Below are 14,322 nucleotides of genomic sequence, written 5' to 3'. Positions count from 1 at the left end.
AAGCTAATTAGCAAGTGAAAAGGGAAGAATCCACCCTCGGAACTAGCTAACCGGACTCAAGGCCGTCTCTTAGGACTTGGAGGTGGAACTCTCGAGCTTGGTGAACTGAGATGGAACGGAACTTGACGGAATGCCAGAATCAACGAACAAGCTCTCAAGGTGATAGAGATTTGCTATAAAAATAAAATCTAAAACTATATAACAAGAGTTTTGTATATCAAAAGCTTGGATCCTTAAATGAGTGCTAGTCACTCCTATTTATACACATCAAGCTAGGGGTAGAGTTGTAATTTCACAAGATACAAGCATGGAGGAACATGATTTTCTGCAGATTTCCCATGACACGCCTCGCGTATGGTGGGGGACGCCCCGCGTATTTGCCCATTCCGTCAGAAATCTCCTGCATGTGGACCAAATCCAGATCTTGTTGTCTCAACCACGCCTCGCGTAGACTGGGGTGCGCCTCGCGTGGTTGAGTTTCTGAGATTTTATTGCTTGAATTGGGTCTTTTACGCCACGCGTAGTTGAAGCACGCCTCGCATAAATAAGTCTCTGAGTCTTTTAGGTCGAAGAACTTCCTTACACGCCCCGCGTGTAAGGTGGGACGCCCCGCGTAGGAGCAATTGACTCTGGGAGACCATACAGACTGACTTTCGGGATTAGGCTTATCATTTCTGACATATGTCACACGCCTCGCGTGGAGGTTGATACGCCCCGCGTATCGGTGAGTAGATCCCACGTGGTGCCTGTGGATTGAACAATTATTTCTGACCAAGTGTTCCACGCCCCGCGTGAAGGGTGATACGCCCCGCGTGAAGGGTGATACGCCCCACGTATGTCGGTGGATTTTCGCTCCTTGCTCATACCTGAAATACAATTCTCGAGAGCCGAGTTAGCTTGACGTTTTATTTTCTAAATTAATCAAAAATAAGGAAAATTAACCGAAAGTACGGATTTTATTTTTATTTCGTTATTTTATTAAAACACTTTATTTTTGCAATTAAACTTATCTATTTCATCTAAAATTAAACCGTAAATCACGCTAAAAGATAGGAACGAAATGCCCCTATCATTAACCATACAATCGGTTAACCATTAATTTCGGTTAGGTTTTCCGGTTAACGGTTTTTAACCAATTCTTACTGGTTAATAAAAAATCAACGGTTAACCATAATTTTTAAGTAAACCTAAATTTTTAAATGATATTAAAATACACACAATTTCAAATATCTAAACGAAATGAATTCATATAAATGTTTAGAATTCAAACATAAGTACCGAACTAAATTAACAATCCATCAAGTTTACATTTAAAACATAAAGAAATGCAAAGGGGTGGGGGTGAATGGAACTGTTGGGTAAATTTAAGCCTTTAATACTTTCTCACAAAATTTAGTTCAATAGCACAAGACAAGGCAAGCTCGGAATCAGAGGCAAACTTCATTTGCTGCGTTAGGTAGGAATAAAGTTTGATTCTGGTTCTGAACGTTTTATACACAAGGCCACTTAACTGGAAGAGCCTATGTGTGACTTATTTAAACAGGCTATTGGGCACAATAGTCAGAAGCACAAGTTATATATTTAAATACAAATGCAAGTAGTATAAATATATTAGAAGGAAAGGGTGAGAGAAATAGTTATGCATCGATTTATATTGGTTTGGCCTCCTGTCTACATCCAGTCCCCAGAATACATTTTCCAGGTTTTTAATCCACTAGTGAACTCTTTCAATAGGTAGAGCATAAACCCTTACAATAGATACAGAGGTTCTATAAAGTACCATCCTTTACACTCCACACTCAGCTATCTATCTACCTCTCTTACTACTCACTTATAACCAAAGTGAAAAGAAGAGCTTCTAATCTTTCTAAGCTATTAATAAGTTTGTTCTTACTCAGAACACAATGAAAAACTACAAGCTATTACACGAATGAAAACAGTAAATGTGTATGAGCCTTTTGCTTTGCTTTTGGAACTTCATGGATGATTCTTTCTAGATTTCAGCGATGATTGATCAAGTCTAAAATGAGCAAATGATGTGGATTTTATAGTGACACTTGAAGCTGGGTCATTTTGAATTTTGAAATAACCGTTGGAGGGAAAGGCTCCTCTTATTCCTTTCATCTTCAACATTTAGTATTCGCAGCCAATCGTTGATCTTTTCTTTTTAGTTGTGTCCAGGAGACAATATGCTTCTGAGTGCTTGGTAGAGGGAGTCTGACGGTTTGCACAAATGAGGTAAAGCTTCCAAGTTAACTAGGGGACAAACCGTCTGCTCCTTGTACTTCTTTCCTTATATGAAGGTGCAATGTCAGTGATCCAGAGTCAATGTTAATCTTGCCAACTGTGGCTTGATATTCATCTCCCGGAACAAGTAATCATCATTTCTTTGGGCTTTGCTTCTGGATCCTTCCAACACTTGGGCTGAAATGTGCCTTTGGGCCTTTTGATCAAATTTCAAAGCCTTGGTCTATTTACCTTTCTTTCATTCATTTTAATCAAACATACACTTAACAAACAATTAGTCCAATTAAAATCAATGTTTAGTTTTAATGTTTAACTAATTATGGAATATAAATTATCATTTAATATTTTTGTCATAATCAAAATTAGTGTGGAAAATGTGTTTCAACAATCACTTTATAAGAGATCATGTCCTTAAAGGAGAAATCAAGTTGATCTATGTACCTTCGGAAGAACAATGTACCTTCGGAAGAACAACTTGTTGATATCTTCACCAAGCCTCTGGCAAGATAGCAATTTTGTGCTCTGAAAGAATCAATAGGTATGTTCAATTCTCTTTAGTAGTTCTGAGTGCTATAAATTTATGCTTCTGAATGATAAATGCTTGATTGCTATTTGTCTCTTTTGAATGCATGCCACGTATTCTAGGGTTAGCACGCTTAGTAAACCTAGAAGCTAGATGACAACACATCCATCATTAACTATGACCTAATTCATGCGTCATCATTGCATTAATGTCAGAAACTAGATCATTATTGGTACTGTTTCTGACCTATGGACTCCAACCTCTCACCTATCCTCATTTTGCCTATAAAAAGGCTAAAAATACACTTCTTCCCTTTACACCTAAAATTTCTTTGCTCTTGCTCTCTCTCTCTCTCTATTTCTCTCTGCAACATCTTTCTCTCTCAAGTTCTTCGTCGAAGTAATAAAAAACAGAAGACATTCGAGTGGACAGAAGATTGTCAGCAAGTCTTTCAAGGCATCAAACAATTCCTCGCCAAACCTCCCTTGATGAATAGGCCTATCAAAGGAGAAGATTTATACATGTAGATATATGTTACGGACAAGGCGGTGTGCACAGTGATGATCGGAGAAGAAGAGGGTCAGCAATATCCTATCTACTATGTCAGCAAAGTATTGAAGGATGCAGAAATTCGATATTCGAGGTTGGATAAAATGGCATTGGCGGTTGTCACAACCTCAATCTGCCTCAGACTCTACTTTCAGGCGCATACAATTATTGTTAGAACCAACATTCCGATGAGAAAGGTGCTGCAGAAACCAGACACTTCTGGTAGGTTAATGGAGTGGTCGATCCGTCTAGGAGAATTCAATGTTCGCTATGAAGGAAGATCCGCCCTCAAAAGCCAGGTATTGGCGGATTTCATAAATGAATTCACTGAAGAAACTGCTAACCCTCCAAAAGAAAAATCGGAAGAGTGGACCATGTACACAGATGGCGCATCATCAACAGAAGGCGCTGGGATAAGGGTTGTAATCAAGGGTCCAGAATATATCAAAATACATTATTTAGCCAGACTGGACTTTCCAGCGATAAATAATACTACAGAGTATGAAGCCTTAATTCTTAGACTCTGCTTGTTGAAAGATATTACACCTGAACGAGTCGTGATCTACAGTGATTCCAAACTGATGGTGAACCAGATGATCAAAAATTTCAGCGTAAATGATGAAACTCTAGTCAAATACGTGGAGGAAGCCAAACAAATTCTTAACCACCTAGAAAACAAGGAGGTGAAGTGGGAGATGGTGCACGTTTCGAGAGGATCCAATACAAAAGCAGATCATCTCGCCAAAGAAAGTTCTGGTTGATTAACCTCTTGGTTCTCCCTAAGTTTTTCGAACTTTTGAACTCACAACTCACCGTCCTATCAGAGATGTTGTCACTAGAAGAACTCCCACTAGAAGAACTCTCACTAAAACCTAACAGCTCAAAACTGGAACACATGAAAAAAAAGGAGAGCAAGAAGAGCAAACTTACATGAATCGAGGTTGGAACGAATGGAAGACTTGGAAATCCTGAAGAGAGAAGAGAGAGTTGCTAAGAAAGATGAAAACGCAGAAAGAGAATTCAAAGAAGCAAATGGGTAAAAACCCAGGAGAGAGAAAAGCCCAAGGTTTTAAAGGGAAGAATGATGTCATCATTTGGAAACTCGAGCTCTGAAGTGACACTTGTCACTGATCTAATGTCCTAGAACAAAATGCCCATCGATAGGCCGCCAAATAGGCAGAACGTGCGGAAGACGAAAAGCCCTAAAGGACTTAATTAACACTTTTAGGGGGGCTTCTGATAACATCCAGATATTATCCATGGGCGAATCTATAATGCTTCATGTAATAGAGGACCAAAGGAGCATTTAGACATCAGTTATGACTAAGAGATCCGCCACCTCGGATGGCATACAGAGCAAGTCATATGCCAAAAGGAGTTCCATGGCCAAGAGATACGCCTCAAGATGATCAGACATCTTAAAGAGCCTTACAACCGCCATATCTTGGGAGACGCGCCATCCGACATCGATCCGCCCAAAGAATGTCGGTGTTGTCTCCCTTTATGGAAACCGAAATCATTAATGACAAGTAATAACTCCTTAAATGAGTTAACGGTCACACTTGAATGAGCATAGTAACTACCATTGAAGTTGCATTAATGGAAGACCTTCTAGTTACTAGATCGATGGTTACAACTATTCTAGTATAAATAGCCTCATATCCTAAGACATTGAGGTACACTTTCCATACTATTCTTCATGCTTACTGTTTATCATTATTCTATACTTTACTGATTTAAGCATCGGAGTCCCCCTGGCCGAACCCAACGGCACCCCCCACAAATGGAGCTCCGACATAATTTGATCCTTGAGATATCATATTTCAAGAGTTTTTATTAGTATTCTTTATTTAAGAAGTTTCTCTGATGAACCAATGTATCAAATTGGTATTTTATAAAGGAGAACAACAAGACATTCATACGTTAGTAAATTAATGGTTTAGCAATTAAGTTTTTACAACAATTTTATTTGTACCAAAAATGATAACAAGTTAAATTGTAACATTTTCGTATATTCACTTCTATCTTCAAATTTTAAAATTTATTAATTAAATTTTTTATTAATTTCAAATGAAAATTATTTAATTGGGCGATCATATCTCTTTCATTTATTTTCTCATTGTGTAACTTTTTAAGTAGGTTGATATTGATGCGTGTGATATAGAAATACGTCATATGCGATCTCATACTACTTTAGAATCAAATTATAATCATTCGTTTTAATTTTTTATTCATGGATTTGATACTTCTCGCAATAAAAATCATAATTGTTGTTCATTTGATCTTGGATTTTACAAGACTACGACTACATTCACTGTTTTCTTACTCAGTTGATATACCGTTATTTCAAACATATTAAGATTATGAAAAATCTATTTATAGTAGTATTCTAAATAAGCGTGATGCGTGGATTCTATAAATTTTTTAAATATAAAATATGAGTATTTTATTATTGTTATAAATATATTTATTTTTGTTACATAATTATTTTTTTATATATTATATTAAAAATAGTGTACAAAAATAATTTTTTTTAATTATAATCCAAACATTATTATTAAAAAATAATAATAAAAAATACAATAATTATCAGTGGCGGACGCAGCCCGACGCCTCAGGGCGCCAGTCCCCCAACGCCGGCGCTGCCTCCAAAAACTTACAGGTGGGGAAAATTAGCCTCCCTGTTTTTGCAGCAGCCATGGCTGGCTGCTGCTTTCCTTGTCATTCTCGATAGAGAAGGAGAAGAAGATTAGGGTTTGTGCCCAGCCTAATGGGTTGGACACTTATTTTTTAATTTTGTCCTTTACCAAAATGACGTCGTTTTGGTAAAGGGCTATAAAAATGAATAAGATGCAAACTACTCTTCCGGCCTCTCTCCATTTTTGTTTAAAAATTATATTTTTAGTCCTTTTTTATATATTTTTCTTTCTCAGTCTTCTAACACCATCAGTCAATAAATCTTTTTTCTTTCTTTTTCTCATTTATCTTAATTAATTTAGGTTTTAAATAAATTAGGGTTGTTTTATTTAGATTTTGGATTGAACTAATTTAGAGATTTTAATTTAGGTTGTATTAAATTTATAATTAAGGGGTTTTGATTTGGGGTTCTAATTTGGAAATTTAATTTAGGAGTTTTGATTAGATTGTGAATCACCTTAATTTGATTTTAGGGTTTTGATTTAGGGGTTTAATTAAGAGTTTTTTTTATGGGTTCTAATTTGAGGGTTTAAATAAGGGGTTTTGATTTAAGAGTTTTAATTAAGAGATTTTGATTTGGGGATTCTAATTTGAAGATTTAATTATGGGTTTTGATTTGGTGTTTAATTTAAGTTGTTATTTAATTTTTTTTATGGTAGGTTCTTTAACTTGTTTTTTTAGGCTTAATACATCATTTGTCCTGAACTTGTCCAAAAAACTTGATTGTCCACTAACCGTTCAAAGTGTCCCATAGCCCCTCAACTTGCATAAAATGTTCAATTAGCTCCCTGAACTTGCGCAAAATGTAATTAATTAACCACTCAGTTGCAAAAAAGTAAGTTAAATACGAAAGATGTATTACACGTGTCTTAAAAAAAGTAAAACGATCAAGATCGGGGTATGTGGTTCTAATATTAGAGAAGACACGTTTCATAATTGAACAATTAATAACTTCATTTTTAATCTATTTTTGAATTATGTAATAAAATTTTAAGATGCGTGGAATACATCTTCTGCATTTAACTTACTTTTTTGCTACCGAGTGATCAATTGATTACATTTTATACAAGTTCAGGGGGGCTAACTGAATATTTTATACAAGTTCAACGGGCAAATGATGTATTTAGTCTTTTTTTATTAGGTTTTTAAGATGAAGCCATTTTGCAACATTTCCAAAATTCGTGATTTCGGGCACTAAGTTTGCCACTATCGGTAGCTTAACCGTTGTAAAAAAATAGGTACATTTATCGGTAATATAGTATATGTAACAAGTACTTTTTAACATTTATCAATAGATTTAAAATTTTACATAGTTTGATTTTAATTTTTATACATGATTTTTTTCTTCTAATGTTGGGGTAAAATTAGCCCCCCTATTCGGAAATCCTGCATCCGCTACTGATAATTTGTAATATATTAATAAATAATCAATTATCAAAATAGTTAAATATGGTATATGATTCGCGCAATGCACGGATCTTCGACTAGTTATTATTAAAAACAATATACAACTCTGGTTTATCTCGTTTTAACGAAACTGTTCGTATATCATTCTCTGAAATCGAAATAAATAAACAAAAAAGTTTAGGATCATTCCATTCTTTTTTTTTTTCATTGTTTCCTTTTACTTCTATTATGTTACCATATACGAACCAAGTTTGGAAGCTTTCCATGTGGAGTTACCTTTTCTTTTGTAAAAAATAAAAAAAAAGGGGGCTAAATTGAATAAATGCTATGGAAGTGGGAGTAATTGATGGGATGAGATTTGAGGATGGTGTTAGTCTCGTGGATTTCAGCGTTGGCCTTTTTCAAACTTACCTTCTTCATGCCCGCGCACTCAACCATGAATCCCTTGATCTATATTTAATATTTCCTTCCTTTCTTTTAATATACTATATAGTATAAAAATAAAATAAAAGAATAAACATACATTCAAGAGATAGAGAGAGAAAGGAATTCAAAAAAAAAAAAAAAAGAAAGAGATAGAGAGAGAAACAATAGGAAATGAAGGAACAGATCATCATTCATTCACTCGCTATCTCCACAATTTCCAATCTCTACCTTTCTTCATTCTCTTCTGTATTTGATCTAACATTATAGGAGTACATAACTACATACTCCTTTCCAAATCCTCGTAAATCACAATTACTATTTCCCTTTCCAGTGTACAACTACTATATGTTGATTTTCTTCCAATAACAATCACCCCGAGCTTAGAATCCGAGGCAAAGATTGAATTCAGGGCTTCCTTTGAAACAAACAGTATCCTTGATTTATTTTAAAGATCGAAAAGGGAGGAGAGTTGGCTACTTTTTTTTTTTCAAAACCTTTTTCTTTGTTTTATTTCTTTTTGGTTGTGATAAAGGTTGGGCTTTATAGCATGCTAATTGGGTTTGATAAAGGGAGGAGCGTCAAGGGGAGAGAAAGAAAGAGATAGGGCGTGCGTGAGCAACTGAAGGAAACAAAATGCAAGAAACAAAGAAGAAGATTATTAGTGTTAATGAAGATTCCAAGAAGAAGGAAAGGCATATAGTCACATGGACTCAACAGGTTCCTCACTGTTCTGTTTCTCTCTGAGTTTGAATATCAATATCAATGTTTGTTTTTGACTGGGATCGCCTGTTGAATGAATGCAGGAGGACGATATTCTCCGTCAGCAAATTAGTCTACATGGGACTGAAAAGTGAGAAAAATCTTTTCTTTTTGGGAATTTTCAACTTGTTTTAATTTTAAGGGTTAGGTACAATAGTATTAACGCTTTTCTTTTTATCATTTGTTATTTCAGTTGGGCGATCATTGCTTCTAAATTCAAGGATAAAACAACCAGACAGTGCAGAAGAAGGTAAGTGGATACTAGTACTAATCCAACTCATCCTCTGTTTACACTTTTAGACCGTCGAGTTGCTTCTCCAGCCAAACCACAAAGCTTTTATTAATCTGTTTTTACTTACCAGCATTATCTTATTTGAAACGTTGATAATATCATTATAGGTGGTACACATATTTGAATTCTGATTTCAAAAAGGGGGGATGGTCACCGGAGGAAGACATGCTCTTGTGCGAGGTAACTCAGTTATCCCTTCGTCAACTTCTTTCCAGCTCAATTAAAAATGGAAAATTTCGAATATATGCTAGATTCTTTCTCTCTCTCTCTGCATAACTGGATCTTAAGAGCTTGATTGGATGAGAGGTTTAGGAGGGTTAGTAAGGGTATTGATTTTATTGTAATTCTTCCCCTTTTTGTACCCACCAATTTGGGGGGTTTGGCGGGGTAAGGTTAATGCCTTCCTTTCTCTTCTTCCCTTCCCAACTCTCCATCCAATAAGTTTCTGAAATGCTTAAGACTATTTCAAATAGGACTAAGCTGAGAAATAATTTTTGTTCTTCCGGTTCCAAATGATTCATCAGAAATAACTATCACAGTTCAAGTTTGATTGAGTTATCCCGTCATTGAATGTGGTTGCAAATCTGATAACTTGAGGTGATCTGCAGGCTCAAAAAATATTTGGTAACAGATGGACAGAAATAGCAAAAGTTGTTTCTGGCAGGTATAGATATCTCTCTCCCTGTTTTAATATCATAAGAAGTATGCTTTAGATTATGTGTTTTCCTTATCTCTGTTTTAAATGTGCTTCTTATGCAGAACCGATAATGCTGTGAAGAATAGGTTTTCCACCCTGTGCAAGAAGAGAGCAAAATACGAGGCTTTAGCAAAAGAGAATAAAAGTACATTTGTCAACTCAAACAACAAAAGAATCTTATTGCATAATGGGTCTATTGCAGATAGAACACCAGAAAATATAGCATCTGCTAAGAAGATCAGGTACAAGATATTAAGTCATTAGATGGCTGCATACAATAGTCAATCCAAAAAGCACTTGAAATAGTAAAACTCATGTTTGATTTTATTAGGAGGTCCCACATCCCTGATGATACAGAACGTTGCAATCTGGTCGATAGATCACATATACAATGTGGAGCTCAGCAGCCTAGGCCTCCATTTGCAGTGCTGGCTCAAAATATCCGCAATGCTGAAGTGGACCTCCAGCATGATGCCATTGATCCCAATGAGGTTTCACTTCATGGTAATTACGTAAACAAAAACTTTCTTTTCCCTTTTCATCTGGATTAGAAGATTACCAGAATTTCATCAGGATATTTGCAATTGACAAGACAAGTTTTGCACATTTTATCTGTATCAAATACAGTCTGTTACCTCTTCGCAACTTAATGCATCTCTTTCTTGCTTTTCATTGACCAGATCAAAACAGTAAGACTCAAGGAACATTCCTCAGAAAGGATGATCCCAAGATAACTGCTCTAATGCAACAAGCCGAGCTTCTCAGCTCACTGGCATTGAAAGTTAAGACAGAGAATACAGACCAGAGTCTGGAAAATGCTTGGAAGGTGAACTCATCTGGTGCACTTGTCATGGAAAAGTCATTAACTGGCATGTCTTTTATCAGAGTCATAATCTCTATGTTGGGAGGAGTGAGATCCCTGCTATTAGGGGGACTAACAGTGAGAATGCTACTGAATATTTAGGGGTTGAAGTTGATCAAATGCCTTAGTTGCATATTATTCCTGAAGAGTATGTATGTAAATATCTACTAATTTGGAGTTGTTCTTGTCAAGTATTGAGCTTGAAAAGCCTAAAATGATTTCATTGCTCCTCATATACTTAATGATAGAATCCTACTCTTCTTTAAGTGGAAACATACACATAGCTTCTTGTGATTTCTTATAGCCATTTGTGCTTTTCAGGTTCTCCAAGATTTCCTTAATCAGAGCAAAGAAAATGATATCTTCAAACACAAATTGTCTGACATTGATTTTCAACTTGAAGACTTTAGACACTTGATAGAGGATTTAAGGAGTATTAGTGATGAAAGTCAACTGCCTTGGAGGTAATAAAAGCTGGGTTGTTGCATATTCAGATTCAAACAAGTTTTGCACATCATTGGTAGTCTAATTAATTATAATAACATTTTAGGCAAGATGATCTATATGATGAATCTCCAGCCAGCTCTGAATATAGTACAGGATCAACTACAATGCCTACAACTGCTGATAAAACAGAGGAAACACAAACCGAGCTTGTTTCACTACACAAGGATATTGGAGATGAATTGCAATCAGTTAAAGTTAATAAAGATAAAAATGAAGTGGATCAATGCGAGAAAGAAATTAGTTCCTGTGTCAGTATGCCTCAAGGTAATATGTTGTTAACTTCTGATTATCAAGCTGGCTAAACTGTTCTTCTTATAATGTTGTAGGTAGTTCTGTAAGTATAGTAGTTGAAAGAATATAAGCCTTATTGCAGGAGAGATACTTCCATCTTTAGATGAGCAAACAAATAATGACATAGTTGGTTCTGCCTCATCAAGTACAGTGTTCAGTTCACCTATTCAGGTTACCCCACTTTTCAGATCATTGGCAGCAGGCATTCCCAGCCCAAAATTTTCAGAAAGTGTGAGTTACTTGAACCTTTGGCCATAGCAGAAATACACATTGGTAATAGTTTATTTGTATGCATGTAGACTTTCATTTTATTACTACCATTATTATCACCATCAGTAGTAGAAGTGCAGCCCATAGTCCTATAAGCATGATTTTTGTGTAACCGACTATTTCAACTTGGTAACAGCAGGAAAAAATATAAAATATTGAATTCAAGTACTGTAACTTGCTTCTACCTTAATCCTGACTCTTGTAACAACCGTAACTGGAAGGGGAGAATTATAAAGTGGCAAGAGCAGCAGCCCTTCATGGGTTAGAGTTAGGCCTTAGTTTCAAAAATCGACTCACAAGGAAATGTTAAAAACTAACAGTATCATCGGGCTTCTGAATTTGCTATACCAGCAATTCATGTGGATGAGGCATTAAAGTGACAAGTATATAACAAGATAAGACTTTTGATAATCAAACTATGATGATTTGAGATTAGTATTGGCAAGTCATTTGGAGTTGCATTAGTAGGATCTGCTGTTGGCTGATCATGAATCAGTTAGGAAGATTGTCTAATTGAACCTACTGCTGCATTTTAAACCATTTTGGTCTTTGAAAGAATCAAATTCCAGGTTACAATGTAGTCTAGATGCTTTCCTGATTTACGCAGTGAGCAATTCCATTGATGAAGTGTCAAGTCCACCTCAAGTTGTCACTATCAAATTTGTGTTTCATGTCTTCCTTTTGTGATCCTGTACAAACTTGCCAAATTTGACTCCATTCAAAGTGGCTAAAATTGTTACAATAGACAGAAAGGGGGGTACAGAGAACTATGCTTATTGTGCAAATCTTCAACTTAAAGATGTACAATTTTCTGCAGATAAGTTGAGAAATCCAATCAGTCAAACAAAACTAGGAGACAAATGAAAACTATGCTTATTAAAGATGTACAATTTTCTGCACATAAGTTGAGAAATCCAATTAGTCAAACAAAACTGTTAGGAGACAAATGAAAACTATACTTATTGTGCAAATCTTCAACTTAAAGATGTACAATTTTCTGCAAATAAGTTGAGAAATCCAATTAGTCAAACAAAACTGTTAGGAGACAAATGAAAAGTATGCACCAACTTATTTGTACCATGAACCATTTATTTGGAAGCTTTATTGAAAAATAACTTTTTTTTCTTTCTTTAGGGAATTGTATCTGAACAACTACCAAAATACTGAATTATATGTGACTACTGTTCTAAACAACCAATCTTTGGATTAGTCTATCTAGTCTGCATAGACCTTCTAAAAATGCCAAATGCAGTTCCACATACCTTGACAAATGCTTTGATCAATTGAGCACTTTTGGTTCCTCTTCCTAGGAATCTAGATTCAGTGATAATGTATTAAAAATTAAAAGATCAAAAAAAAAAGGGCATAGAATTGTATCTTGTTGGCTGTTCCTGCATTGTCTCAATTTTGTGTTATAAACTTGTTTTATTAACATTCGCAACTCTGATTACTGGCATTATATACACATTTAACACAAACATTTCTGGATTATTGATACTAGAATATTAACTTTTTTTTTTTTTTTGTTTTTTCCCCAGGAAAGGAACTTCCTACTAAAAACACTTGGAGTAGAATCTCCTTGTCCAAATACAGGCATCAGTTCTTCTCAGCCACCACCTTGCAGAAGAGCCCTCCTCCGAAGTCTATAATAAACCTCTTTGAACAGTCACAGTTTTACATACATACAGAAAGAAATGTTTGAGCTCCTGTCCTGATGCTGATATCTTTTGGTACTTAGGATTGCAGCAATGATCATGGCCCCAAGTTTTATTAGGAGGCATATTAGATCTGCATTCGAAGAGTCCTTGCTTAGAATGCAACGGTGCATTTCTAAGCTTCTTCTCGGACACATCTAAATACGTGATTCGAGTTGATTTTTCTTTTGTCCCTTTTAGAAGAGTAAGATCCTAATAGTCATATGTGTGGTGTTAATGAGTGTCATTCTTTTGTTTGTTTTGATTTGATTTGATTTTGGGTTTGGATGTTGGAACCCAGTTTTTGCCGTTAAGTTTAATTTGTCATCTGTACAGAAGTTAGTATGTAGTAGTTAGAGAGAGTGTAATTATACATCGGCAACTCGCCTATATATGATTAAAGAAGGAGAGGAAAAAGGGAGGATTAACCAGGATGTTATTGGTTGTGCATAGGGTATAGAATAAGTATTCTCTTCCCTGTTTTGATTTCAAATGTAATAGAAACTTCATTTCATGGGAATGAAATGTGTATTGGGTTTGGTGTGCATATTTGTTGTTAGTAGAGAAGCTTGAAAATGAAATTCTGGAATGTTGAAAAGAAGAGAATGTGCTTACCTACGTACGGAATGGAAAAATGGTGCTGCTTTGCTTTTCTTCTTGCTTCCTCCCTCTTTCTGTTGTTAATAACAACAGGGATGTTACCCATCCTTATATTTAAGTCTAGTAGTGGAGAAATAGGCATAATCATTACTAAAGCTTAAAGTTAAAAGTTGAGGGAGAGGGAACCTCATACAAATTAAAGTGCATCCCTTCCAACTTTCTAAAATACATTTTATGATTAATTAAGATTTTGATAACATATCATGCACAAATTTCTAGTGACAAACTTATTCTGCTGGTTTTGCATTTTTTTTATCAGTTCAAAAAATACATTGTTGAAAACCAATTAGATTTAAAATTGTGAATTAAAGGTCTGTTTGTTTTACCTATAGTTTGCTGTTGAAAAAGCTGCTTTTTCCAAAAAAGCATGGATTCCCTGTTTAAGTGTAAAAAGCAAACAGGAGGTCACTAACTAAACACTTAAAACTCTTCATTTTGAAA

At 35.4% G+C, this 14,322-nt stretch overlaps 1 protein-coding gene across 1 annotated transcript; it reads left to right on the top strand.

Moving 5' to 3' along the window:
- The first annotated feature begins 7,939 nt into the window (after positions 1-7,939).
- On the top strand, positions 7,940-13,768 carry LOC136218476 (transcription factor MYB124-like). Its single transcript, XM_066005363.1, has 12 exons — positions 7,940-8,566; positions 8,653-8,699; positions 8,802-8,858; positions 9,008-9,080; positions 9,509-9,564; positions 9,660-9,839; positions 9,929-10,101; positions 10,278-10,423; positions 10,781-10,923; positions 11,010-11,230; positions 11,340-11,488; positions 13,066-13,768. The coding sequence occupies exons 1-12, from the start codon at positions 8,483-8,485 to the stop codon at positions 13,174-13,176; spliced, it is 1,440 nt and encodes a 479-aa protein (XP_065861435.1). The 5' UTR covers positions 7,940-8,482; the 3' UTR covers positions 13,177-13,768.
- Positions 13,769-14,322: the final 554 nt, after the last annotated feature.

This window comes from Euphorbia lathyris, chromosome 2 (genome assembly GCF_963576675.1).
Source record: "Euphorbia lathyris chromosome 2, ddEupLath1.1, whole genome shotgun sequence".
Classification (NCBI taxonomy): domain Eukaryota; kingdom Viridiplantae; phylum Streptophyta; class Magnoliopsida; order Malpighiales; family Euphorbiaceae; genus Euphorbia; species Euphorbia lathyris.
This window is presented reverse-complemented; position numbering and strand designations above follow the sequence as displayed.